Source organism: Astatotilapia calliptera, chromosome 10 (genome assembly GCF_964374335.1).
Source record: "Astatotilapia calliptera chromosome 10, fAstCal68.1, whole genome shotgun sequence".
NCBI classification, from domain to species: domain Eukaryota; kingdom Metazoa; phylum Chordata; class Actinopteri; order Cichliformes; family Cichlidae; genus Astatotilapia; species Astatotilapia calliptera.
In genome coordinates, this window is record NC_137431.1 from 12,940,309 (window position 1) to 12,967,279 (window position 26,971).

At 40.0% G+C, this 26,971-nt stretch overlaps 1 protein-coding gene across 1 annotated transcript; it reads left to right on the forward strand.

Moving 5' to 3' along the window:
* On the forward strand, window positions 1–26,971 carry stag2a (STAG2 cohesin complex component a). Its single transcript, XM_026182965.2, has 34 exons — window positions 1–230; window positions 3,665–3,777; window positions 3,949–4,027; window positions 5,198–5,356; window positions 6,928–7,024; window positions 7,109–7,185; window positions 7,313–7,517; window positions 7,625–7,776; window positions 8,961–9,034; window positions 9,333–9,456; window positions 11,930–12,028; window positions 12,175–12,254; window positions 12,536–12,643; window positions 13,136–13,244; window positions 13,502–13,619; window positions 13,800–13,903; window positions 14,003–14,095; window positions 14,186–14,275; window positions 14,366–14,569; window positions 14,673–14,743; window positions 14,900–14,987; window positions 16,444–16,524; window positions 16,868–16,960; window positions 17,089–17,260; window positions 17,350–17,489; window positions 17,574–17,675; window positions 18,070–18,218; window positions 18,301–18,429; window positions 18,522–18,730; window positions 21,542–21,782; window positions 21,905–22,015; window positions 22,120–22,246; window positions 22,595–22,672; window positions 26,079–26,971. The coding sequence occupies exons 2-34, from the start codon at window positions 3,734–3,736 to the stop codon at window positions 26,100–26,102; spliced, it is 3,831 nt and encodes a 1,276-aa protein (XP_026038750.1). The 5' UTR covers window positions 1–230; window positions 3,665–3,733; the 3' UTR covers window positions 26,103–26,971.

The following is a 26,971-nucleotide window of genomic DNA, read 5'->3' on the forward strand; positions in this document are numbered from 1 at the left end:
AGTGTCGCCGACAGGTGGTGTGTGTGCTGCATGCATAACAACGACAATACACACTGTACCTTGCTATATTAGCCACCAAGAAGCTTCTTAACGTTAGCCAACAAATAAAACTACAATTGTTAAAATTTGGAAAATGACAGCCAGTGCAGGGAACTGACGAAAGCATTCTCTATGAACAGTCCGTACCGCGTGGATTATTTGATTTCAGTCCGTCTTTGAATTAAAACGAGGTAAGTAAAATGGCGGATAGCTAACGTTAACATCAAGGGAGTTTGCCATTGAAGCCGCTTTTCTGGGTTAGCTGTCAAGACACTTGTTAGTGTCACCAATAGTCATACCTATAGAAATACTAGTTCATCAGAATGTGCTATAGTCAAGATAGTTACCAACTGCAGCCTCTGTGTGTTTCCAGTTTGTGTTATATGTGCTAGTGGTCCAGTTAGCCAGCTACAGCTAACGGTAATACTAGCTAAGCTAGTTTCTTATGATGTATCAAAACACTGGCGCGAAGTGTAATCGCAGTTGTGGGAGCCCGGTATTAATTAATTAGAGCGTTGATGTCTGTGGCCAAGATCACATTATCAATAGATTTAGCTCACATTAGCCTGAGAACTGCTTGGCCGTCGTAAAAACGACGGCACGTCAGGAGGAGATGAGAGCCGATAGCAGACTCAGCCTCCCAAACATCTGTGGTTGTTTGTATTTCGGAAGTATACAACTGCGCGTGTCACAACTGCGGTATGATTAAATTGTTTCAAATTACGAGTAACGATGCAGTTTACCGACACGGTGGACAGTAATACAAGCGAAAGACAATTGTGCTCATCAGTAGCTAACGTTTTATTGAGACACTGAAATCCGTACAGTATGCATATCCATTTATGGCGTTCAGAGCCTAGGGACAAGCCCCTAGTCTGCTCAGGAAAAGCCGTGTCATGTTTACTGGGATTTCCACTTACAGTATGTTCTATTGTATAAGAGCGGTCCGCAGTTTCCCCTTTTCTCTGAAAGTATCTGCTGTAAACGTAAAGTTACGCAGAAAGTTGTGAAACAGTCGCGATCACATGCATTTTTTCTTTTTTCTTAAAAAAACGTTCATTAAGTAACACATTCCTAAGTATCTGTTTTAAAGTGTTAGAGCTGGGAGACAAAATCACTTATTTTCAGCTCCGAATAACAGCTGTGTTGGAGATACAAGTGTAGTTTGCAAGTTGTAAAGTGGAGAGTGAAAGTGAGTCTGGGGAAAACACACCCCTTAAGCTTGGAAAGCTTTTTTTTGAGAATGGCCACTAACAAGATGTATTACTTAACTTTGCCAGTGTATTATCTTCAGTTAATTAATTAATGTGATATACATGTTTTTATGCCCCCCCCCCCTTTTTTTTTTTAAGAAGATGGTTTGAAGAGGCCTAAGAGGCTTCTTTGTATTACTTTTTTGCTCAATTATCCAAGGAGAGGTCACAAGTCATGACATCTTAGAATCTGGACCCAGCAAATTTGGAGCATTTTGAACCAGTAGTGCAGTCAAACAAGCATTTCCTCTTGCATTTCTCAGTCTATAAGCCTGTTGTAGAACACTTAAAAACACAGATGTCATTAAAAATAGTTCCATGTGTCCCAGTAAACTGCAACAGTGCGACACAGTCAGTGTGCGCACTACTGGGGTCTCAGTCATCTGAAATATTTTCTTAGCAGCTACCATGCAGCAACCAGAATCCAGCCCCTAGTTGTCAAAAAGATTAATCTGCAATTTCATGTATTACTTAATAGTTTGCTGTAGTACTGTCAAGTGATCCACAACAAATAGACTTTTTTTGCTAAGCCTAACAGCCCTTGATAGTGGTAATAAACATGGCAAGTGCAGAGGTTTGGTATTGCTGATGTGCTTATGTGGAGCCTGGATGGGTGGATTTCTTATTTTGATGTCAATGTGTAATTTTTATCTTGCTGCTTCAGCTGGATAAATCACATTAATTGGTCTTACAACTGGCATCAAAACATATTATTGTTGTCTAAATGTCAATGGACTAATTAGCTAGATAGATCTAGCTGACTCGCGAACGAACATGGTGCATCCCAGGTTGAGATAAGTGGCTCTGTTACACGCTCTCTGCTTTCCCCATTGCATAGCTAACATTATTACTATGTCTGTCAGCAGGTTTGGCTCACATTTTAACATACTGTAGCCGCGTTCCATTGCCGATATCTTGTGTTTGCGTTTACAACCTGCATACCATGCATTAACACGCATTTATGCAGATAAGTTATCTGGATACAGATAATCAGATTTAAATAGGTTATTAAAGCTTTGTGTGCCCTGACAGTGACACAACCACGCTCTCGTCATGCCCTTCAATATTAGTTTCGACAAAAAGTGTGAATCAGTTGGTACTACTATGATTACAATGATTAATCTTACCACGAAATGTGGGAAGAGTTTCATCTCAGCCACAACTATGTGCAGTATGACTAAACTAATAGCAAACAAAATGTACTTTTCATGAGCACGTTAAAAAATAACTGTAGGCTAGAAGGAATTGTGTGTTGAAGACTTCTTTGACTTTGGGCTCACATGAAATGGTTAAGAAGACTATTAGTATGACCCATATATGAGCAATGTAAATGGAGTTCATTAAGTCCAATCAAGGTGTATTTATCAAACAACATTTGTAAGGATAAAATTTTGAGGGTTTAAAATAACAACTATTTTTTTTTTTGCTTTTGTTTATTAAGTTTACCAATTACAATAAAGGTTAGAATAATGTTGAATTCTTCATAATAATTTTCTAACAGATAAATATTGGCCACAGGGATATGTGAATGTTGTCTTATTTGTTGATAGGATGTAAGTTGAAAAGTCACATATTTTGGTGAATCCTTGACGGAACTGCACAGTAACAGTAAAACCTCAAAACACAGAGGAGGGAACATCATGGTTTGTGGCTGGTTTTCTACTTTAGTATAGACCAGTGATAATGAAATCGAATCAAGAACTTCTCTTGAATGCTTGGCAAGTTGTTCACGACCTTAAATCATTATAAAAATGGTTATACATTTTTTGTCTTGGCCAAAGTCTTACTCTTACCCAGTTAAGATGATGCATGAGTGAAAAAGGTCCCGGTCCTGTAAAGCAACAGTCCCCAACCCCCGTGTTTGGTACCGGGCCTCGAGAGTTGAAAATTTGTGTGAAAATTATTTTTTTTGGGTACTGGTTTTATTTTGTGGTATTTATCCAGGACACCTTAAAGGCCGGTCCGTGAAAATATTGTCGGGCATAAAGCAGTCCGTGGCGCAAAAAAGGTCGGGGACCGCTGCTGTAAAGTATCTCTGAAACATTGCTGAAGTCTCTAAACCAGAAACATCTGATGGAGTTTATAGCTGATAAAGGCAGTTCTACAGGTCACTCAAATCAGTGCTTGTTTTGTGAATGGCTATACAGAGTTAAATAACAACATGTAAAGTCCAACTGTAACTTAGAAAAAACATTTATAAGTAATCTATGCAGAAGGAAATCCCGGCCTTTTCAAAGGATTTATTAACATTTTCTTGAAACAGCAGGGGTTTACATAAGATTATTTTGACTGTCCGGGGTTTTTTTTTTTGCTTCATTCATTTCATTTTTTAATAATTATGTTCTTTTTCTTTTTCATGTGCTATTATAAAGGTATATCCTTGCTCAGCACCCAGAGCAGTAAGAGCACCTACTCCAGCAGATCCAGAAAATGTTAAAGAAATGATAGCAGCGCAGGACTTGCACACTGAGTTTCAGTTTCCTCAGTAAGTAGAACAACATGGAAGTGTTACTGTAAGGTTTTTATGTCCTTCAATGTTTATTTTGTATGTATGCACTGATGATATTTGAGATCGTTTTTGCTATGCTTGTGTTACTTTTTGCAGTTGTATTAAATACTAATAATAATTACTAATAAATCCATGTGTTATGCACAGAGAGGCAGAATCTCAGTTGTCTTCAGATACTGACCTTGAGGATCCCGATGGCAAAAATGCGAAGACAGGAAAGGGCGTGGTATGTTTTCCTGACTTTCTTATCTTGGGCACTGTGCTGAGAAGCACTTTTAACATTGTCTGTTATCTGGCTTCACTTACTCCGACATCAGCGATCAGGCAAAGCAGTCACGTGAAAGTGGTTAGAAATTTAAAAGTGTTAGTCAACCCAGGGTTATAATCAGTCTATCTAAGAGCACCTCCACATGAATGGGATGACTGTAGCGCATGAACGATCACAGATATTGAGAAGTCTGCTGACAACAGAGCGGCTGCTGTTAGAAAGGAAAATAAAACTATAATAACAGGAAACTGTTAAGTGGTTACACACCTAATACAGACTTAAAGTAACACAGTTATTGCGCAGAAACGTGTTGTGTGAGTGCATGTGAGAGGAAAAGTGCTGTAAGGCTGGAAAATACCTACAGTATAAATAAAGTTTAGCCAATTTGAAGCAAGAAAGGGAAAATTGGCAAAAATGCAGACTGTGTAAGTAAACAGTTAGTCAGACAGATTATAGCTATTGTTGTTATTATTATTAATGTTTTGATAATGATAATGCAAATAATAAATTTTTATTTAATTTGATTAAATTTGTAGTTGTTTTATTTTTGCAATTACATAACAATTATATTATAATTGTAATTTTATTGTATAATATTAACTACTAATTGTAATTAGTAATAAATAAACTATCTAATTAAGTTATAAGGTTTTTTTTGGGGTTTTTTTTCAGATAATTGATTGGTTATTGGATTGTGATTTTGTACCTGTTGATTTCTCATTTCAAACACCATTAGTTACTATGTACTCCAGTAGGAAGTGAACCACCTTCTTAAAAGCCAGAGTGAAACCTGGAAAAGCCCAAATCCTGCCTTGTAGTACAGGCCTCGGTTTATGTGCAGTCATGGTCACACGCAGGCTTGCAGTATGTCCAGCATACACTGAGTAGAAATCAGTAAAACATCCTCACTGGTTTCCCGCTATCACAATGCTAATACATAGTCAAAAAAGTTTATATCATGCAGCAGCTACGTTTGATAAGAAAATAAGTCTGTTTCATCTCTGCATCAAATGTCTGTAATGTGATTTAGTTCCGTTTTTCTAATGCACAGTAACCAGATAAGCTATTGAGTATAGAGGCACACTGATGCAGTGTATGATAACAGAAGAACATCTTTCTCCTCATTAGGCAGCCAAGAAAGGGAAGAAGGCGCTTGGAGACAAGGCCAAAGGTGGTGGAGCTGGGAGGGTCACTGGTCCCGGCTGGGTGAATGGCCACCATCAGGAGAATGGAATGGAGAACATGACCTTGTTTGAGGTGGTTAAAATGGGGAAGAGCGCCACACAGGTGGGTGCACGGATTCTAATTTTCAATCAGTAACAATATGTAGCCTGGTTTAGTGTCTGTGGTTCTCATTTTTTGAATACTTAATCCATAAAGCTTGATTTATATTACTGTATTAAACCTTTGCTATAGCTGCTGTATTTCTGAGGGTGGGCATTTCAAGCTTACAACACACTCTATGCAGTGAACTTCATTTCTGTTTATTTTTTAAAGGAGTGCCACACAAGACTTATTGACAGCTTTTTTTTTTCTTTACATCTGACCTGATTTCCTTGAACCTTATGCATTGCGGTTAGAAGCAGGTTCTGTTTCTGTTTTTGTTCAGTAGTGGCTGCTAAAAAAACTAGGTGTATTACTGCTGCCTCCTGGTGGTAATACTGGACAAACAGGTTTTTTTTTTTTTTTTTTTTTAAATTAAAAGATAACCTAATGACTACTCGAATAGTCAAAAATATTACCCACGCCTGTTGTGCATCGATACATTAACTACACATGGCAGCAACTCAATTCACCGAAAGGCAGCATATTGATTAGCACAAAGATAATACCATTAAACAAAATGTAATAGACTGTAGCTTGATGTTAATGCAATAGCTAGTATTCTTTCAACATAGACATTAGCGTAGCTCTGATAATCTGTTTTATCATCATCATCATTTATTTATTTATATAGCACTTTAAAAACACACCTGGTAGACCAAAGTGCTGTACAATACTAATATGCACATAGTAATAAAAGCAGACATAGCAATAAAGTTAAAAAACAATAAAAAAATGAAAAATAAAAAATAAAATAAATAAATAAAATAAAATAAAATATGGCTCAGTCATTTCAGGACTCTGCTCTGCTCTGCGTTTTACTAAACGTAACAGTTGTTCAAAATGTAATAGGCCCAAGTCAAACATGATCAGCTCAGTTTCACTCGTAAAGTCAGACCGATGCAGGCTCCTCAGCGTACAAGTGCAAACGGCAATGACAGCCACCATGGCATAAGCTCCTCTTAGTTATGGCTGGATCAGGTGACCCTGAATTCTCCCTTAGTTACTTTGCGTCTAAGCTGCTAGGGGCTTCCCATGATGCAGTATTAAGTGTTTCTTCTTTACTCCCCCTCCCCTTTTTTTTTTCACACTTCCTGTGTGGTTATATACCCACCCTTCCCCCTTAACCATTAGTTATTCATCTTTGGCCATGTTCAACAGTGTGTCTTTGTCCTGTCCCCTCACCCCCGACCTTCCACTTGAGGTTTCTTTCTGTTAATAGGGAGTTTTTCCTTCCCACTGTCACCACATGTTTGCTCATATGGGGTCTTTTGATTGTTGGGGTTTTCTCTGTATTAGCATGTTGTTGTTTTTTTACTTTACAATATAAACCGCCTTGACGTGCTTGTGGTGATTTGACATTATATAAATAAAACTGAATTGAATTGCGGGGATTCAGCACAACTATAAATCAAGCTTAATGGATTAAGAGGAGTCAACCAAGCATGCTCTCTAAGGAATGTTTTCAAAGTTATATTTTAGTTAGAAGTGTAAATAATTATGTGATAATTTTGTGAGTGTGCTTCCCTTTCCAGTCTGTGGTTGATGACTGGATTGAGGCATACAAACATGACAGGGACACCACTCTTTTGGACTTAATCAACTTCTTCATTCAGTGCTCTGGCTGTAAAGGTAGTTTTCCTACTTGTATTGTCTAAATGTGCAGCATGTTGGGTGCCTGAAAGCCCATTCACACGCTCAATTTTGCTGTATTAGGTGCTGTGAGTGGAGAGATGTTCAGACATATGCAGAACTCGGAAATCATCCGGAAAATGACAGAGGAGTTTGATGAGGTGATGTAGGCTGTGTTTCAATACAACGTATTTTAAAGAACCACACCAGCATGGGAGATGTTTTTAATCTGGCCTGAAACAAATGTAATACTTGGGACCCCAATCTGATTATCTCTGTGCTGTACAGGACAGCGGCGACTATCCATTAACCCTCTCAGGACCACAGTGGAAGAAATTCAGGATAAACTTCTGCGACTTCATTGCGGTTCTGGTGCGACAGTGTCAGTACAGCATCATTTATGACGAGTATATGATGGACACAATCATCTCGCTACTCACCGGCCTGTCTGACTCACAGGTCAGGGCCTTTAGACACACAAGCACACTAGCAGGTCAGTTTTATTGTGGATTTTGTCTCCATCCTGCACGCCCATGCTGCTGTTATCTGACAGCAGTTGTTCCTACACGTATGTGTTTTAAACATTGTTGTCTCTGCCAGCCATGAAGTTGATGACAGCCTTGGTGAACGTGGCTCTGAACCTAAGCATCAATATGGACAACACACAGAGACAGTATGAGGCAGAAAGGAACAAGGTCATTGCTAAGAGGGCCAATGATAGGTTGGAGCTACTGTTACAGAAGCGCAAAGAGGTAAGAAGAAAGATAAGTTGTCAAGCATTCAACCCAGCGTTGATGTTGGAGTGTAATACAGCAACACGTCAGTGGGTGTGAGCGTTTGATTGTAGCTGCTGATTGTATTTGCCCCTTCACGTGCAGGTATGCCATACAGGTGTAGCCTTTTCTGCCTTTGTGTCTCTGGAGAATAGACTCAGTCACTACTGATTTATTTAAAGCCCCATCCCTAACCAGCTATAACCTAAAATTATGACTTTGTTTACCATTCCGTGGCCTTGTAATTCACTCTGTTTATTTTAGCTCATTATTTTATTGATATTTTTAGCGCAGCCACAGAAACATACTTCTCTCTTTCCAACAGCTGCTTCAGGGTCTTAATGCAGGCAGACTAACATCGCCTCTTGAAGGCCGAATCCCTGTGACTGCCGCTTACCCTTCAATGCATGTCGTATTAGTCATGGTTAATTTAGAAAGACATCATGTTCAATCACGGTTTCCTTTTCTCTCACAGTTTGTCAGTGCTGTAATGACACGTCATTGGCCATTGGATTAAAACAGTGTGTTTTTTCACCAACACTTTTCGTTGCCTCTCCACATCAGTTCAGATGACATCTGGAAATTCTACAGTTAGAAAAAGTTGGGGGCTTTTTAGACTTGTGATTGCATGGGCTGTTATTAAATTCAGAGGAGGGTGGCTGCGCTTAATGGCAACTTACAAAGTGTCAGTTATGACGTTATATGAATCTGACGACACGTCTCCTGGTGAATCGTTTAAAATGAGTGATTTTTACCATTACACATTTTATGATTAGTTACAAAAGACTGTTGAATCTCACTTTGAGATCTTGTGAATGTCTCACAGAAGCGGTATGAAAGATTTAGTGTAAAACTGAACTATTACTGCATAAGGCCACTGATCCAAATCTGAAATGATAAGACTGTATCATTTCAGATGATAAGACAATAAGCACATTGAACAGGACTGGTTCTTTTTATTTTGAGTTCATTCTACATAAACTGTCCTTTCTAGTTCACAAAATGCATATAAAGCCAGTATTTCTGGTTTACCTTTAACAATGGTAACAAATAGTGGATGAAATCTGTAAAAAATCCAAGCATAGAACAATACCAACCGTGATCTTGGACTTTCAGGGAGTTTTTGTTCAATTAATTTCAAAAACCTTCTGTTTATCTTTTAGCTTCAAGAAAATCAAGATGAAATTGAAAACATGATGAATGCAATCTTCAAGGGAGTGTTTGTTCACAGATATCGGTAAGTAAATCCTTAAGCGATAAGGAATTCCCCCAGATTATTATGGTAAATGGCAACCAGACTGTGTGCTGAATGTAAGATTTCATCACGGGCTTCTTATCACTTTTGAGTTTGTACAACAAGAAGCAGACAGAACAGAGTTCATTTAGAGTGTTTTGGCACCCTCTAGTGCAAAATCAATGTTAATACAAGCATGAGTTCATTATTCACAATGAACCTTCTTCAGTGCTGTTTACAGCTGCCAGGTCTGTTAAAGGCCCGTTTACTAAATTTAGTGAATTCTCTTTGTTTTTGCCAGCGATGCCATTGCTGAAATCAGAGCCATTTGTATTGAGGAAATAGGAGTGTGGATGAAGCTGTACAGTGACGCCTTCCTTAATGACAGCTACCTAAAGTATGTTGGCTGGACAATGCATGACAAGGTGAGTTTATGGAAAAAACTTGTGTTATGGAAGAAGATATTAAAGCCCACATCTTAAATCTTAGATTTCTGAGAGTCAGCGTATGTAGTAGTACCAGAGGTGACACAGTCAGTATAATTGAGATAAGCATCAATATAATTAATAACAACTTTTAAAAAAATGTACTCGGCAAGTAGGTTATCCCAGCCTATGTATGAAACTGGCTTCAAACCATATTATTCTCCCTGCTCCTTCTCATGAGAATTTGATGAACTCAGAATTAGAGCTGGGCGATATATCGAGTTTTTAAAACATATCGATATATTTTTATACGAGATATAAGATGTGACAATATCCTTTATATCGATATAGTCTATGTTACGTTATAATTATAGCTGTGGAGCCGCAAGTTTGCCTCTCTTTCGTCCACTTTTGTCTCTACGCAACGTTACTCCGCCTCGCCTTCACTGAAGACAACTCCCCCTCCTACCCCATCGCTTCACGTGCAGGCAGCGACAAGACGGACACGGCAAATCTCCGTTAACGAGTTACTGCGCATCGCCCATGCGTGGGGCTGGACGGCGTCAACGTGCTAACGAGCTAACCGCGCTAACAGCGCTAACGAGCTAACAGCGCTAACCCTAAAATCCTTTCATTCTCTCAAAAGTTGATAGCGCGCCTTATGTATGAATTCTGGTTGTGCTTGGTGGCTGCGAACCGATTTTATGTGGTACACGGCGTTCAGCAATCTGTCAAAAATGTTTGAGTACGACTTTGGTAAGCTACGGAGCTGCACCGCTTGATAGATTGTCGGCGCATTACGGCTACCGAGGAGCTTCGCGGAGTGATACGTACTGTGCATCAACGTAATATTACCGTATTGTGTGTGTATAAGGACCATAAATGGCACCTGTAAGAGACGTGGTTATGAAGCGGATTTCAAACTCCAGGCTATCAGTCACACAGTATAACTTGGGAACAGAGCAGCTGTAAAATCTGTCTGTCTTTGTTATTACGCTCAGCGTCTTTTAGTTTACATTTTGACTGCACAATTGTGAGCTCTTTGTTTAGCACAAAAACAACCTTGTTTTCTTTTATTTATGGAGCATTATTATTTAATGAATGCTCATAATTTAATTTTGAGTAATTTTTCATGTACATCTGTGCTGTATGTTAATAAAAGTGCCTGTGTGACATCTGGGACACAGCTTTGACTAAGAACTCTTTTTGTTCTTACTTTATGGCTTAAAAAAAATATCGAGATATATATCTTATATCGCCATCCAGCTAAAAAATATCGAGATATGAATTTTGGGTCATATCGCCCAGCCCTACTCAGAATCTTCTTTTTCTAGTTTAGGAATATTAGTACCAGCTTATCGTCACTTCATGTCAACAGTCAGTTTTTTGAGGACCACTTTTCTGAAAAAACGCAACGCATTCGTTCTGTACATAGGTTACCTGTCATGTTTGTACACAACACGTTCAGTTTGTAGCACCCTCTATCCAGAAAATCTCCCATTTGTTAAAGCCTATTACCGTAATTCCCGGACTACAGAGCACACCTGATTAAAAGCCGCATGCTCTAATTTTAGAAAGAAAATCAATTATGTGCTTGTACAGGCTGCACCGGATTTTAAGCCGTATGCGTTTTACTTGTAATATGAGATATTTACACAGAAATATTACACGTGACGATTTTTAACGTTTAATTTAATCCGTAAGGTAACATAAACAAACAACATTACAACGTCTCTTAACAACTGGTAAAAATATATACCGTATATATACTACTTATCAGTTTTATTGGTCTGCTGTTACCAGGCAAAATGTTTTTGGCCGCATGAAAAAAAATATGCATTAGCCGCATGTCAGTATAAGCCGCAGTGTTCACAGTGTGGGGAAAAAGATGCGGCTTATGATCCGAAAACTACGGTAGTTAAAATTTGAAGTCCAGAGCTCCTGCTACCATTTTCTTTCAGCTAGAGGGCTTTTATTCCAAACACCTCCAATCACTAGACTTATCCAGAGTTTAGATGGGTGCTCCAGTCTTGAGCTTATGCCTTCACTTGGCTCACATTGAAAGCAGGTGGATATTTTATGAGGTGTACTTGCTTTTCTTGTTCAGCCACTTGTGCTGGGTGAGAAAGATGCCTGGTACAGACTTCCTGTTTGGTGGAAATCGTCTGCCTGTGAGAATCCTATTTGATGCTGAAAGACACCCTCATGTCTTGCTGCTATGTCCCATGTTTGTTTTATTATTGCTGGTCCTCACGCATTTTTATTACCTCTACATAGACTTTTCATGTAACTGCATTTCAAAATGTTTGGATTGCAAACAGCTGTCTAAGAGAAATCAATCTAAAACCTGCTTATAACTTCACTTAACTTGCCTCTAGGGGTGCATTATAAGCAATTTTAACTGGAATAGTGGCAGAGTAACACAGGCATTCAGATTTCACGAGTATTTAATGCATTTCTGCTACGACTGCAGCAAGGTGAAGTGCGTCTGAAGTGCCTGACTGCCCTGCAAGGCCTGTTCTACAACAGAGAACTCAGCACTCGGCTGGAACTCTTCACAAGCCGCTTCAAGGTAAGTAAGCATGACTAGAAATGTAGATGCCTCTTGGATATCATTGCATAGATGTAAATGTTTGATAAAGATAAAATAGTACCATTTGGCCATCATCATACCCGCAACTAATATTATGGAGATCTGACATTTTCTCTCACTGACAGGATCGCATTGTTTCTATGACTCTGGATAAGGAGTATGATGTTGCAGTGCAAGCTATTAAACTTCTGACACTTGTCCTACAGTGAGTAATCTCGCCTCCTCAAATTTCCATTTAATTTTGTGCCACAGCATGTGATTATTAGGACATGTTTTAATTCAACACGACAGCAGATGTCAACATTTTCTTCAGACAAGTGTGTTATTTTTCTTAGTGTGCATTTATGTTTTCTTCCTAATTCTGAAAGCTATTGTGATTAAAATTTTTACAAATCATGTAAATAACAATGATAATTCTCAGTGTTTGTTTTTCTTAATCAAAAATCCAATAATCACAAAGAGTTATTTTTGCTTTTCATGTAACAGGAGTAGTGATGAGGTTCTGACAGCAGAGGACTGTGAGAGTGTTTATCATCTGGTTTACTCGGCACATCGACCCATCGCCATCGCAGCGGGGGAGTTCCTGTTCAAAAAGTATGTGTTTTTCTGCAGATTTGAAAGAGATGTAATTGAATCACCAGCTTGAATGAATGTTATCTATTCAAAATATTTTAGTGCCAGTAATAAAACTGACAGAAACATTCCAGGGATTGGCTTATTGTGTAAACAGGCTCTTTGATTCAGCCTGAGTCTGGTTGGCACTGCATAGCGAGCAACATTCATGGGAAGCACACTAAGCTCCAAGAAAGGAGGGAGAGGAGGAAGGGCTTAAAGGAATATTCCACCCTGCTCTCGGCTCGGAAGGTGGCTCTGAATTTTTTTTTGCTGGCTCCTTGTTATTACAAAAGCAAAATAATGCTTGCGTGAAGGCCAGCTTAAGTGTAAACTCAATTAGATTCCATAAAGGAGACACAGGAAATATGCATGAGATATTTGTCCCACCTCCTTTCCTAAAGAGGCTGAAAACGTTCATTTAGCCTGTTTTTCATACGTGTATTAAACTGCTTTTTCTTTGGTTGATTGAAGGTTGTTTAGCCATCGAGGTCCTGAGGAGGAGGGATTACCCAGGAGGGGCAGGCAGAGCCTCAACGGCAGCCTGATCAAGACTACTGTGTTCTTCTTCTTGGAGAGTGAGGTGACCAGGCTTTTATGTCAGCCCTGTGCCCCTGCTTTGCAGAAATGGCAGTTTCAACTGAAACGTGTCAATCATTAATTATTCTTAAGATTGGATTAAATAATTAAATACGAATCAGAACTGTGCATACATCTATTGCAAGGCACTGGAGATTTCTGTTTTTTGGCTCAAAGAGAATAAAAAAATAACAGAAATGTATTATCTGTGTTTAAATAGATTATTTCATTTCATTACAATTCACATTCCATTTTTTACAGCTCCATGAACATGGGGCCTACTTAGTGGATAGCCTGTGGGAGTGTGCGTCAGAGCTGCTAAAGGACTGGGAGACTATGATAAGCTTGTTGCTGGATGAGCCAATGCCAGGAGAGGAAGGTAAGGAAGCGCTGTCTCAGAACGAGGTTTTTAGTGAGGAAAATGAATCTTTTTGCCACTCTATTACTTATTTGTTGTACTTTTACTCTAATTTGTGCTTCTCTTAGAAGGCAAGTCTTTTCATTAGATACTTGGTAACATTCTTTATGGGGTTTTTTGGTTTTTTTGGGTTTTTTTTAGCTCTAAACGATCGTCAGGAGACAGCCCTGGTTGAAATCATGCTCTGTGCCATTCGGCAGGCTTGCGAATGTCATCCTCCTGTAGGCAGAGGCACGGGGAAGAGGGTGAGTGTCAAGCCGTCATGCTTGAGATAGAAAGGATTAACTTAGCTCCTTGAATGATTTCGTGTTGACTGTGCTGTCGGGGTTTTGTGCATGGAAAAGGTCCTGACTGCAAAAGAAAAGAAAACACAGCTGGATGATCGGACACGAGTCACAGAGATGTTTGCAGTTGCTTTGCCTCTGTTATTGGCAAAGGTGAGTGATTCAGAGTTCTCAGAGTTCATTATTTCATCAGGTTCAATATTCATGAAATAAGCCTGACTGCGTTCCCTTTTGTTTTTGTAGTACTGCGTTGATATTGATAAGGTGACCAATTTGCTACAGATACCAAAGTTCTTTGATCTTGACATCTACACAACTGGGCGGTTAGAAAAGGTTTGCGAGTTGTTTGTTTTAAAGCTTGTTTTACAGCTGAAGTGCATTGTATGTGCTGCTGGTGAAACAATGTTATGTTCTTTCAATTAGCATTTAGACGCACTGTTGCGACAAATCTGGGAAGTTGTGGATAAGCACACAGACACTGAGGTCCTGGAGGCCTGCTCTACCACCTACCACTATCTCTGCAACGAGGAGTTCACCATCTTCAACCGTGTGGACATCGCCCGCTCCCAGCTTCTTGACGAGCTTGTAGACAAGTTTAATAGACTCCTGGAGGACTTCCTGCAAGAGGTAGGTGCTGTAAGGCGTTTATCTGTGTGGATTATTTTAAAGGATGCTCGCAGGAGTAGAGGCAAATATCTGAGATTTCAGCATATGATCTCTTGTTTGTCAGGGTGAAGAACCTGATGAGGATGATGCTTACCAGGTTCTATCCACACTTAAGAAGATCACCACTTTCCACAAGTAAAAGCAGTTCATGGAAACTGTTTCAGTTTTTGATTTGAACACATTACTTGTTAAAAATCTTACGTTTCTGTTTTCTCATATTGGGTTAAGATGTCAGTGACAGCATGCATGCATATTAAATGTTATAGATTTAATGTACATTTCTGCTTTCAGTGCACACGACCTCACTAAGTGGGATCTCTTCACCAGCAACTACAGGCTACTCAACACAGGTCTACAGAATGGCGATATGCCTGAACAGGTATTACAGTGTCATCCCCAAAATCCTACAAATGGAGTTAATCAGGGTGTTTACATTCCCATATGTTACTTGAGTTACAGGTGATGTGAGGGATAATTTGGAAAGAATCATTGATCATATATACTCACCAGCCACTTTGTTAAATATATCTTGCTAGTACCCAGTTGGACCCCTTTTGTGCTTTCAATTTGTGTCATAGATTGAACAAGGTGCTTTAAGCATACCTCGGAGATTTTGGTCAATATTGCCATGATAGCATCACAGAGATGCTGCACATCTATGATGTGGCTCTCCCCTCCTACCACATTCCAAAGTTGCTCTGTTGGTTTCAGATATGGTGACTGGAGGTCATTTGAGTACAGTGAACTCATTGTCATGTTCAAGAACCCAGTTTGAGGTGGTTTGAGATTTGTGATGTGGTGCTTCAACATGTCATCAGAAGATTGTACACTGTGGTCATCAAGGGATGGACATAGGGTGCAACAATGCTCATGCAGGCTTTAGTGTTTAAATTATGCTCAGTTAATAATAAGGGTCCCAAACTGTGCCCAGAAAGTGTCCCCCACACTTTTATATCACTGCCACCATTATGAACAGTTGATACAAGGCAGAATGGATCCATGATTGCATGTTGTTGACATCAAATTCTGACCCTACCTTCCCAGTGATGTAGCAGAATCGGACAGCCAGCATTTTTCCACTCTTCTATTGTCTAGTCTTGGTCAGCCTCTGTGAACCGTAGCCCCAATTTCCTGCTTGCAACTTAAAGGGGTGTTGTGGTCTTCTGCTTGCTGTAGTCCATCTACTTCAAGGCTCGATATATGGTTGAGTTACTGTTGCTTTCTTCTTTCGGCTCCAAACACTCTGGCCATCCTGACCTGGCATCAACAAAGCATTTTGTTGCCCAGAGAACTGCTGTTCAGTGGACATTTACTCTCTCTTTCAAACAATTTTCTATAAACCCAGAGTCTGAGTCTAGCACTAATGACCGTGCCACATTCAAAGTCACTTAAATTGCCTCTGTTCCTCATTCTTATGCTCCTTTTGAACTTCACCTGGTTGTCATGACCATGTCTACATGCCAAAATATAACGAGTTGATGCTATGTGACTGGCTGATTAGATATTTGTATTAAGGAGCAGTCGAACAAGTGTACCTAACAAAGTGGTGAATGCGTGACAGAAAATAAAAACAGAAAAAATAGATGATTATATGAATAATTCTTTTGTGTATTTAAAAAGAAATAGCAAGCACAAATGAACCTTGACATGTCTTAATAATTACTGAACATCGAACTCTTTTAAAATTTAGAGTCAAGCTTTCAAAATAAAGTTACGATTAACCAAGTTAGTACAGTTCAAGTAAACTAGAATTACCCTCTGAGTGACCTGTTAAGTTCATGTTAAAATACTGAATGTGCAGTTTATCTATTCTGCTTGATTTTTGTTCCTCTCAGATTGTGGTTCATGCAATGCAGTGCACACATTACATCATCCTGTGGCATCTAGCGAAGGTTTCAGATGGCACTTCAGTAAAGGTACTGTTCACATTTTGGGGATATTTGGCAAAATACATGTAATAACATTTCTGTGCCTACATTTCCCAAATAAATATGATTGGCAGTGTATCACAGTTTGAAAGTATCCTTCCGCCTGTGTCACAGTAAATTCTCTCTGTAGTTACATTTGGACACCATGTATATGCAGATCTAAAGTAGGAGTTACATGTTTTTACTTTGTTTTGCTTACAACACTTCCCAGTCTGATTGCAGTTTTCTGTCAAGCTTTATAAATAGAGTTATACATTTCTTAATGCCTGGGTAATACAGGTACAATGTTACTTTGAAAGGGTTTTACTAACTGAACCTTTACTCCTCTCAGGGTGACATGGTGACCTTGAGAAAGCAAATGCGAGCTTTCTGTTTAATGTGTCAGCGCTACATAAACACCATCAACAACGCAGTCAAAGAGCAGGTGAGGATTTTGATGAGTCAGATAATTTTTATTTATTTATTTTTATTTCCTTTTTCGTTTTTTCAGCGCAACTGAAAATTTCTGTGGTCAGCATTTCCATATATGCTCAAGTGTTGTGTTTATTCCAGGCCTTCACTATACTGTGTGATCTGCTACTGATCTTCAGTCACCAAATTATGTCTTCAGGCCGGGAACAGTTGGAGTCTCTGGTCTATTCGCCAGACTCTTCTTTGCAGGCAGAGCTGCTCAACTTCATCCTGGATCATGTTTTCATTGATCAGGATGATGACAACAGCACAGGTCAGAAAACACTACCCTGTTTTATATGAACCTACCACACTCTGTTTAAAGAAGGAACATGACTTTTTATAAATTTTTCATTTTTTTAGATGGACAACAAGATGATGAAGCCAGTAAAATTGAAGCTCTACATAAGAGGAGAAACCTTCTTGCTGCCTATTGCAAATTAATCATTTACAATGTTGTGGAAATAAACACCGGAGCAGATATATTTAAACAGTACATGAGGGTAGGTCTAAATCCTGTAGAGATCATAACGAAATCATCCAGCCCTGTTGTTTTAGTTAACAGTATTTCTCCTGTTTCTCCTCAGTATTACAACGATTATGGAGATATTATCAAGGAAACAATGAGTAAGACGAGACAAATCGACAAAATCCAGTGTGCAAAGACGCTCATATTGAGCCTGCAAAAGGTATGACATATGAAACAGATGGATGGTCACCAATGTGTAAAACATACTTGTTGCTGATATTATGATGAGACCAGGTTTGCCGCTGTTCAGGAGACACAGATGAATTGTCTTAACACATAGATAAGGAAGCGCCTTTTGTCTCTGTACTGTCAGTAAGCAGCCAGGCTGTCCTTGAGATCCAGCATCATCATCACTTAGATCATCATACTGCTGGAAGCCCGATAAAGTCTTTTCGGGCCTCCTCAAATAGCGATACCTCACCAAATAGAAGAGATAAAAGAGTCAGTCCCAAAATCCTTTATTTGCATTTTAGTCTGGAAAAAATCTTCTCAGGGTCTTCAGAGGCTTTTAATTACTAAAATCAGACAAACAGTATTTGAAACCTCTTTTGCAGTTGTTCAATGACATGTTGTCTGAACTCGGCTTCAATTTCGACCGCTCATCATCAGCCTTCTGCGGCATAAAAGAGCTCGCCCGACGCTTCTCATTGACGTTTGGTTTGGATCAGCTGAAGACCAGAGAGGCTATTGCCATGTTACATAAGTAAGTCATTTCCCTAACCCAAACATCATTTGCTCTAATGAACAGGAACTTTCATATGTCATGTCTTGTTTGTTTATTTTAGAGACGGGATTGAGTTTGCCTTTAAAGAGCCAAGTCCCCAAGGAGAAGGAAGTCCACCGCTTAATTTAGCATTTTTGGATATCCTGAGTGAGTTCTCTAGCAAACTAATTCGACAGGACAAGAGGACAGTGTAAGTTTGCGGCACGATGAGTAATGTGAGCATGAAAATGATGAGAACCTCTAAAAAGACTCTAATGTTTACTGTCATTTCGCTTTTTGCAGTCACATGTACTTGGAGCGATTCATGACATTTCAGATGGCCCTGCAGAGAGAAGACTGCTGGCTGCCTCTCATCTCATACAGAAATTCTCTGCAGGCTGGAGCAGATGACGACACTATGTCTGTAATTAGTGGGATCAGCAGTCGAGGCTCCACTGTCAGGAGTAAGAAATCCAAGCCAGCCACTGCCAGCAAAAGAAAATTGCCTGAAGGTGAGCATTGCTGGTGTACTTTGGTGGACCATTTATTTTATCTACCACAGCAACCGATCTGCAGCATCAGGGGTCGGCAACCTTTCTGATTATGAGTGCCATCTAAAATTTCCTCAGAAGTCAATGTACCATATGACTGCATTAGCAATAAATTTAATAATGCTCTATAGTAACAGTTACACACTATATAGAACCACTTTATAGAATTATATTTGTTCGCAGATGTTGGCAGCTATCAGCGAATAGTCATCAGCTATTTTGAAACAAAAAAGACACTCTTTATCCATAACAGCAAATGAAGTGCACAACAGAAAGTGCAAATGCTATTTATGGTTTCCTCACAACAATGATAAGAAAAATAAACTGGGTCAGTATGGTATGTTTGTTAATACAGAGATACACATGTTAATCTGATCTCTGGTCTCCCACTCAGAGACACAGGTCTCCGAGTGTCCAGCATTCAGACGGCTACCTGAGGACACTCTTCATGTGAGAGAAAATCTGCTATTTGTACAACCAAATACTGTCAGTAAGGCCTCTGCAATGTTCTGAAGACAGTTAAACTTGTCAGGTAGTGATGTCCAGCAGGTGAAAATGCAAACTCCATTAACGCGCACAGCTATGGATACCAGCTGCGTTCGTAGTTCTGCAAACTTTGACCCCACAGAGTCGAGGTTTTCAGTTCAATCAGCTGCATTTCGATGTTGCATTAACTGGCATTAACTCAGCCAGTTAATCTGAGACAAATCCAGCTGCTCATTAAAGCTTTCTGGTTTGATCAGAAAAGAAAACATTGGTCCATACACCTGAAAGTCCCGAAAATACATTGTGAATTCTGTCTCAGTCTTCGGATGTATACAAGCATTTCCGTGGTGCTGATGCTGCGCTGAGCGGAGAGCTCCTGAGGTATTTGAAGTGTTGGAATGTGAAAATTTCAACATCGCTTGACAAAACTGCCAGCTAGCAACGTCCCTCTCACCAGTAGGCTAAGTAATTTTTAGCCAATTACAAGTTGAATCTGGTACTTGGGGTTGTTAGCTAAGATACTGTCATTAAGAAGCGGCACAACTAACGTTGCACAACCTTCTCAAATTAATTCACTGCATGTCGTGCCCAGGGCTGGACTGGGACAAAAAAATCGGCCCAGGCATTTTGAGTAGAGACCGGCCCACCAGGTATTATAGGAAAAGCCATAAAAACTTTGAATGAAAACAGACGCTGTTGTGACAGTGATGTACAGTCTTATTGGTATATGTATGATTTCTATACATTTTACATCAGATAAAAACTTTGATTGTAGGATTCAGATAATTATTTATTAAAAGCTAGACATTTTAAATGAGAATAAGAAAGAAAAGTATTTCTTTGTGCCCCCCCCCTTTCCCTGTTAATGCCCTGCCTGGCCCCCCTGGCAAAACTTTGCTAGACCCGCCCCTGCACAGTTACCAGCTGTCAGCTATGTAAAAAAAAAAAAAAAAGGATCCTGGTGTTATTTGTCTCTCAGAAACAGTTCATAACTTCCCTTCAACTCATTCATGTCACGTAAAAGGTAAACCTGTTTCTCCATCCCCTGCTCAGCTCTGATGATTCAGTAAGGACATCTCCTGGTTTCATCTTCATGTTTCCCTCTCACCACATATCCAAACCGACATCCTGACCAGCAGGTTTACAGCTGTGGCTCCAGCAAACATCAGCTGATACTAGAAATTAATAATAAATAAAATCTAACAACAGCTGATCAAGCTTAAACCTGCTGCTGTTGTTTGGCGCAACATCCACTGGTTTCCTGTTTCTGGCGCAAAGTGGGCGATAAACAAACAAGAGAGAAAAGCCGATCAGCTGATCATTGATCAGTTTCATGATTGAAGTAGCAACAGGAGAGGGAGGGGGAGAGGATGAGAAGAAGAGGCAGCTGTGCAGCGCAAACACAGAATAATGAGGTTACTAACCTTATGAATAAAATAAAGTTCACTATTAGTACCATCAAAGCACCCACCCAGCTGTATAGAAACTCCGTCATGCTAGCTAGAACGCAGTACGAGTTATTGTAACTGACTGTAAAAAGTCAGCACAACGAAAATAAACTCCACCTAAACTTGGTTTATAGCTGACCCAGATAGACTGCAGGTCATAACTTCTTACCTGAAGTTCAGTTCACCTGACACTCGGACCGGCGGCCGCCTTGGGTCTCTCCTCCTCCTGCCTCCCCTTTCCCTCATCTACCTGCTGGCCTCTGTGGAAGCTCCGCCATAGCCACCACCAAACAACTGAGTTATTTTTACACATCGGCCAGCATCTGGCCAATTCACCACCTTTCATTGTTTATACTGTTACTGGACAAATGCCCGGTATGCCCAATGGCCAGTCCAGCTATGGTTGTGCCATCAGTTTACCCTGGCACGCGTGCCCAGGATTGCCGACCCCTGATCTACATCAAAACAGCTGCTGGTTAGTAGAGTTGTATTTAAGGTGACAACATTTTCTTTGTATTCCATGACTGTCACAGCAGTTTGTTTGCTGTATTTCTTAAAGTCTGCCTGAGATTGAAATAAGGTCTTTCTGTGAGCGAATACGCCATCATGAATTTGAATACGGTGCAGTATTCACCTTCAAACGTCACACATAAACATAAAAATGCATCTCTCTCTTAGGCACATGTATTTCTCCTAGGATCCTCTTGCAAAATGTTTCATGTTAATTCTCATCACAGCCTGCCACTTTAATAATAAATCAAACAGCTCACTCATTGTTATGGTCACTGCGTGTGTTCAGTAAAATTCAAGGAGTGTAACAAATGATTTTCTCTGGCAGAAGAGAACAGCAGTAGCAGCAGCGATGCGGTTTGGATGAACCGTGAGCAGAATGTGCAAACGCCAGTGATGATGCATTCACCCCATCTAACTTCCACTGTACTGAGGGATCCAAAGAAAATGAGGCCAGAGGATAGCTTCACAGCCACGTTCACCATGCCAGCAGAGCAGCATCCCCATCAACCTGTGCCTCCTCAGCAGCAGCAGCCACACCCTCAACACCAGACTACCATTGATTACAAGTAAAAAATATGTGTATTACATTATTGCATACATGTCTGCAGAGGTCTTAGTTGCAGTACAGTATGTAAAGCCACTTTTTTAAAACTGTGGGAATTATGAAGTAATGAACCCTGTTCCACAGTACCCAGGTTACTTGGATGCTGACACAAAGGCAACAAGCTGAAGCCCGTCAGCAGCAAGAGCGGGTTAGCATGCACTACGCCAAGATGAGGAACCACATGCAGCAAGCAATGTAAGAAGTTCAGCACTTAACTGTTTTTGGCCGAACTTTGAGCCAATAAAGAGTCTGACAAAAAGCATTTTTCTGACGTGTTATTTTTTTGTTATGCGTCACAGTCGTCGAGGCTCTGGGCTCATGGAGGATGATGAGGAGCCAATAGTGGAGGATGTGATGATGTCATCTGAAGACCGCTTGGAAGATATCAATGAGGGCATGGATTTTGACACAATGGACATCGATTTGGTAATTAAAAAAACTAACAAACAATAGTCTACATTTGTCTAGATGCATGTTTAATAATTCCAGTAAGGAAATCCTAGGAAGTTGATTCTGCTGATTTGGACGTGGCATTTTCAGCGGGAGATGAGTAATGAAACGTTTCTCCCACTGAAAATGTAGCATCCAGATGAACTGAACCAAATTAGAGATAATCTGAATCCTGCATTTCTAGCAGAGTAAGCTGGTCATGCCAGTCCTTCCAATAAATAAATAATAAAAGCAAATGTTGATGTTAAAATTAATAATTTTTTTGACTGTATATATTTTTTTCATCTTGTGGAGTATTCTTCTAACTGAGTTGTTATCTTTCAGCCGGCATCAAAGAATCGCAGAGAAAGAACCGAACTGAAGCCAGATTACTTTGATCCATCTTCCATCATGGATGATTCGGTAGGAGTATTCCACTTCTTATAATAACTGATTGATTGATTGATCATACTTTATTCATCCCGAGGGAAATGGGTTAAGGCTGCCAGCCGTGCCAGCGCCGTCTTACCCTTCCGACCATACGTACATTACACAAACATCACATGGGGAAGACAGGTCAGAGAGGTATAACATGGAAAAAGCACAACATGAGGAAAGATGAGGAGAAAAAAATAACTCCCCCCAGACTGAGCTCCAACAGGGAGATCAGTTTGAGAACAGAAAAAAAAACACCTCTGCACATAGCACATGAAAAAACTCTTAATACACCAAAGAAACACATGACAAGCAACAGGGATGGGTAAAAGGTGAGAGACAGCCAGTGTAGACAGTGCATCCGGGCCAGCAGCATAAGCGCTGGTCTCCTTGATCCACCGTCAGCATCGGAGGGGAATAAGCGTAGAAGACGTTTGGAGGGGGAGTGGGGATGAGTGTACATCTGCCTGTGTATATATGTCTGTGTGCATGTGTGTGTATGTGTCCAGAGTTCAGCTGAGACAGTGTCCTTCGCCCTGCCAGGCTAAGTAAACAGTCTTCCAGCCAACCCAGGTGGCCTTGCATAGAATGGGAAGAACAGTCTAAACACAGTCCGTATCAGGGTGTTGTTGTTCAGCTCCAGCCTTGAGACCGCAGCTGGCGCCGAAGGGGTATCCGCATGAAGTCAGAGGTGTGGACTCGAGTCACATGACTTGGACTCGAGTCAGACTCGAGTCATTAATTTTATGACTTTAGACTTGACTTGAAAAAATGTTCTAAGACTTGTGACTTGACTTGGACTTTTACACCAATGACTTGGGACTTGAATTGGACTTGAACCGGTTTACTTGAAAAGACTTGATATTTTACCCCAAATATAAAATTTAACATGCATATTATATAGAGATTGAAAATGTGACGTCATTCACGGGTAGAACCGCAAAGGATTCTGGGAACTCGTGGCAAGCGGTACTAGCGCACGCAGGCTTTCAATTAAAATCAGTTATACAGCGATAAAAAGAAACACAAAAATGTCAAGAAGCCGTTGTATTATTAACTGCAATAGCCGGTCGCATGACAGCCACGGGAAGCCGACGGGTAAAGAGATCGGTTGTTATCGGATTACGTCGTTGAAGAGAAATTGTTCGAGCCATGTTTCCGAAGTAACAAAGACGCGACGGATGGCCTGGATTGCAGCCATTCAAAGATCAAATATAACGTCCCAGAACACTCCAGCTCACAGGTTAGTCTGCTCCAAGCATTTACACGAAGGTCAGTGTTTTTTAGTAGTTAATACGTCATTTTCATAACATAATTAGTGATATAGGTTACAAGCAAGTCTGGCGCTGAACAGAAATTGTCGCGCTATGCTCCTTTGTTTATTGTGCATAAATAGTGAATTGTCCTGACACAATATTGCGTTTCGCTTCTGTTATTATGGTACATTGACAAAAACATATACTTTTATTCACAGGATAAAACAGGTTTTTTGTATCACTAATTGCCCAGTATGATTACAGCATACAGTGTTATTGTCACTGCTACATTTCTGTGATGGGTACCAGAAATTATTTCCACTACTAATTAATTACCGTTGAGCTCAAAGGTCCTATTAATAAACGGTTAACGAATGTGTATTTATGACGACAATTTGTGAGACTGGTAAACTTATGATATGTACGATGGTCTTTCGTTCTACACGGTGCATTTCAAGGTCCTGTACCCATCCGTCGGTAAACTGTACCTGGGCTTGTTGCAGTGACCTGAAGTTACTAAACTTCATGAGTGTGTGCACTCACTCCAAGAACCGTATGCTTATAAATATGCATATAAATATGCTACAATGAGATAGCTGACTTCATCTAACTAGCAAATGTTGTCCAGGCTACGTTGGTCATACAGTTTTTTTTAATATGTATGATATTTTTGTCATGCGATTTTAAAGCTGGTCCTACAACCGCATCCAAGAATAACATGCAGCTTATCTCAGAACTGTCGGTGAAAATTATTCTTGGAGCTAGGTTTAATTGAGCTGCATTTTAAAGAGGTGCAATTTCACAATTTGTGTATATTTTCTAAGTTCACTATTTTGTCATGTGTTGAGAAAAACACAGATTTTAAAATTACATGGTCTAATATTTACATTTAGCATAACTGCAACATTATTTTTTCGTTGTTTTTTTTAAAGACTCGAAAGGACTTGAAATTCAAAGTTTCAGACTTGTGACTTGACTCGGACTTTTACACCAGTGACTTGAGACTCGACTCTGACTTGCCTGACATTACTTGAGACTTGACTTGAGACTTGAGGATAAAGACTTGAGACTTACTTGAGACTTGCAAAACAATGACTTGGTCCCACCTCTGCATGAAGTGATGGTGGTTTTTACTTTAGTGCGAACAACTCATATGAATTTCAAAGCTGTTCTAACAGTCCGACACTGGTTTCTCAATCTCCCGTTGGAGAGTCGTGAGCTTCTCCATGATATTATCAAACTTGCGCTCCGTGATGTTGTCATTCTTGTGCTCAAAGAGCCGATTCTGAGAACTCATGAACGCAGTGCGCTTCTCCAAGATGTGATCCAATTTGCGCTCAGAGGTGTTGTTCCGAGCGAGCCCCTCCAAGATGTAATCCAGTCTTATTCTGAGTATTCACGGCAGCCGTAAGCCTCTCCAAGATCTTATCCGTGCTGCACTCAATGAGCCCATTTTGAGAAACTCACGCCTCGTCCCATCGTTTCAATCCCAGCGGGCAGCCTTGTGGGGGTTTGAACAGCCAGTTCCACTTTGTTAATTCTTCGATAAGCCAGGGCCAAGCCAGCTCCGATCAGCAAGAAACCTGTTATCACGGTTCCGAATAGGTAGATATCTTCAGCACTCAGGCTCACCCGAGCCCAGACTTCTCGTTGAGAAAAAGGGTGTCAATTGTATTCAGGGACCAGTTGATCAAATCAAATCCATAATTCCTCTTTTAGGTTTTAGAGAACAGACTGTGAGAGAGTGTTCCAGGGAAAAGTAATACAAAAAACACGAGACTAGACAAGGACACAAGAGGCTAAGCAGGGAAGCTAAGGGGGAGGAGGAGGAGAGGAGAAAAGTGCGACCGCCTTCGTCAAGAGCAAGAGAGCAAAAAAACCCCAAAAAAAACCTGTTTGAGTGAATGGCCAAGTAAGCATGATAGATCAACGTACAGTTCACGCATGCCTAGCCTTATTTGGTAGAAGTCCATTTTCTTGTTATTTATGACAGTTTGATTAAAGAACCCCAAAGGAGGAACAACTTTAGGTGTAAAAACAACCACATATTTCTCATCTGTTCATACTGTACACTCGATATCTGTTTGTTTTTATTTGGTTTTGAATTTCTAACACTGCTTTTTTTCTTTCGCCTTTAGGTTCTCAATGTTTCAATGTTTTAATATGAAAAGGACAGCATGTCATCGAACTCCTGGGACGGTGAAATGACTCTTTATAAATGAGAGTGGACTGGACTAGTAGGCTTGTGAGACACCAATGTTTGCCTCTTTAACACTTTGTTAAAACTTAGAAGGAGTGCTTGAGCTTGGATTTGAATTTTATTCTGCTATTTTCACACACCGGATTTTGGTCACACTGCGGCAGAGATGTTTCGGTTTTTGTTCAGTCGCCCTAAAAAAACTTGATGCCAGCTATCACTTGGCTACACTTGTTATAATGTGTGAAGCGGTACAGGTACGGATATTGTGTAGCAGTTTGCATGGTGATGGGACAATAACAGGTCAAAATTCAAGTGAATGATGTATACCTTTAAACTCTTTAAGTAGACGAAAAATGTCTGTAAATACATAGCGGCCAATATACAGGGAGGGTGAACACAATTTCATGAACACCAGAAAATATAATAGGCTTGCAGAATAACACTACTGTTTTGATGCTTGTAGTGTTCAGTTATTGTTGAACACTATAATAACCCTGCACTTGGTCACAGAGGTGGTAATTGTGCTGGATGGTCATTTTTAAGCTTTACATCGAGAAACTATCTTAGGTTTAAACGAACCCCCTCTCTGATGCAATCCGGACATACGCTGAACATATAATGTTTCATAATGGCAGCAGTTATTAAATGGCTACTGCGTTATATTGGAAGGGTGTCAGTGGTATTGTTGTTCACCTTCTGAACTTTTAAACTGTAGATTCTGGCATGGCATGTAGCCATATATCAAAACATGTACACAGTAAGTATAATGTGAACTGGCGTGTCATACTGTTTAAAGGCCTTGCCACAAGTTATATATATACAGCATTCTCA

What these genes read in the sequence shown, in the direction of transcription:
- stag2a (XM_026182965.2), top strand. Translation starts at nt 3,734, where the DNA reads ATGATAGCAGCGCAGGACTTGCACACTGAGTTTCAGTTTCCTCA. An exon ending in TCAGTGCTCTGGCTGTAAAG is followed by an intron (nt 7,025 to 7,108) that starts GTAGTTTTCCTA and finishes TTGCTGTATTAG; the next exon opens with GTGCTGTGAGTGGAGAGATG. An exon ending in GCTGGACAATGCATGACAAG is followed by an intron (nt 9,457 to 11,929) that starts GTGAGTTTATGG and finishes CTACGACTGCAG; the next exon opens with CAAGGTGAAGTGCGTCTGAA.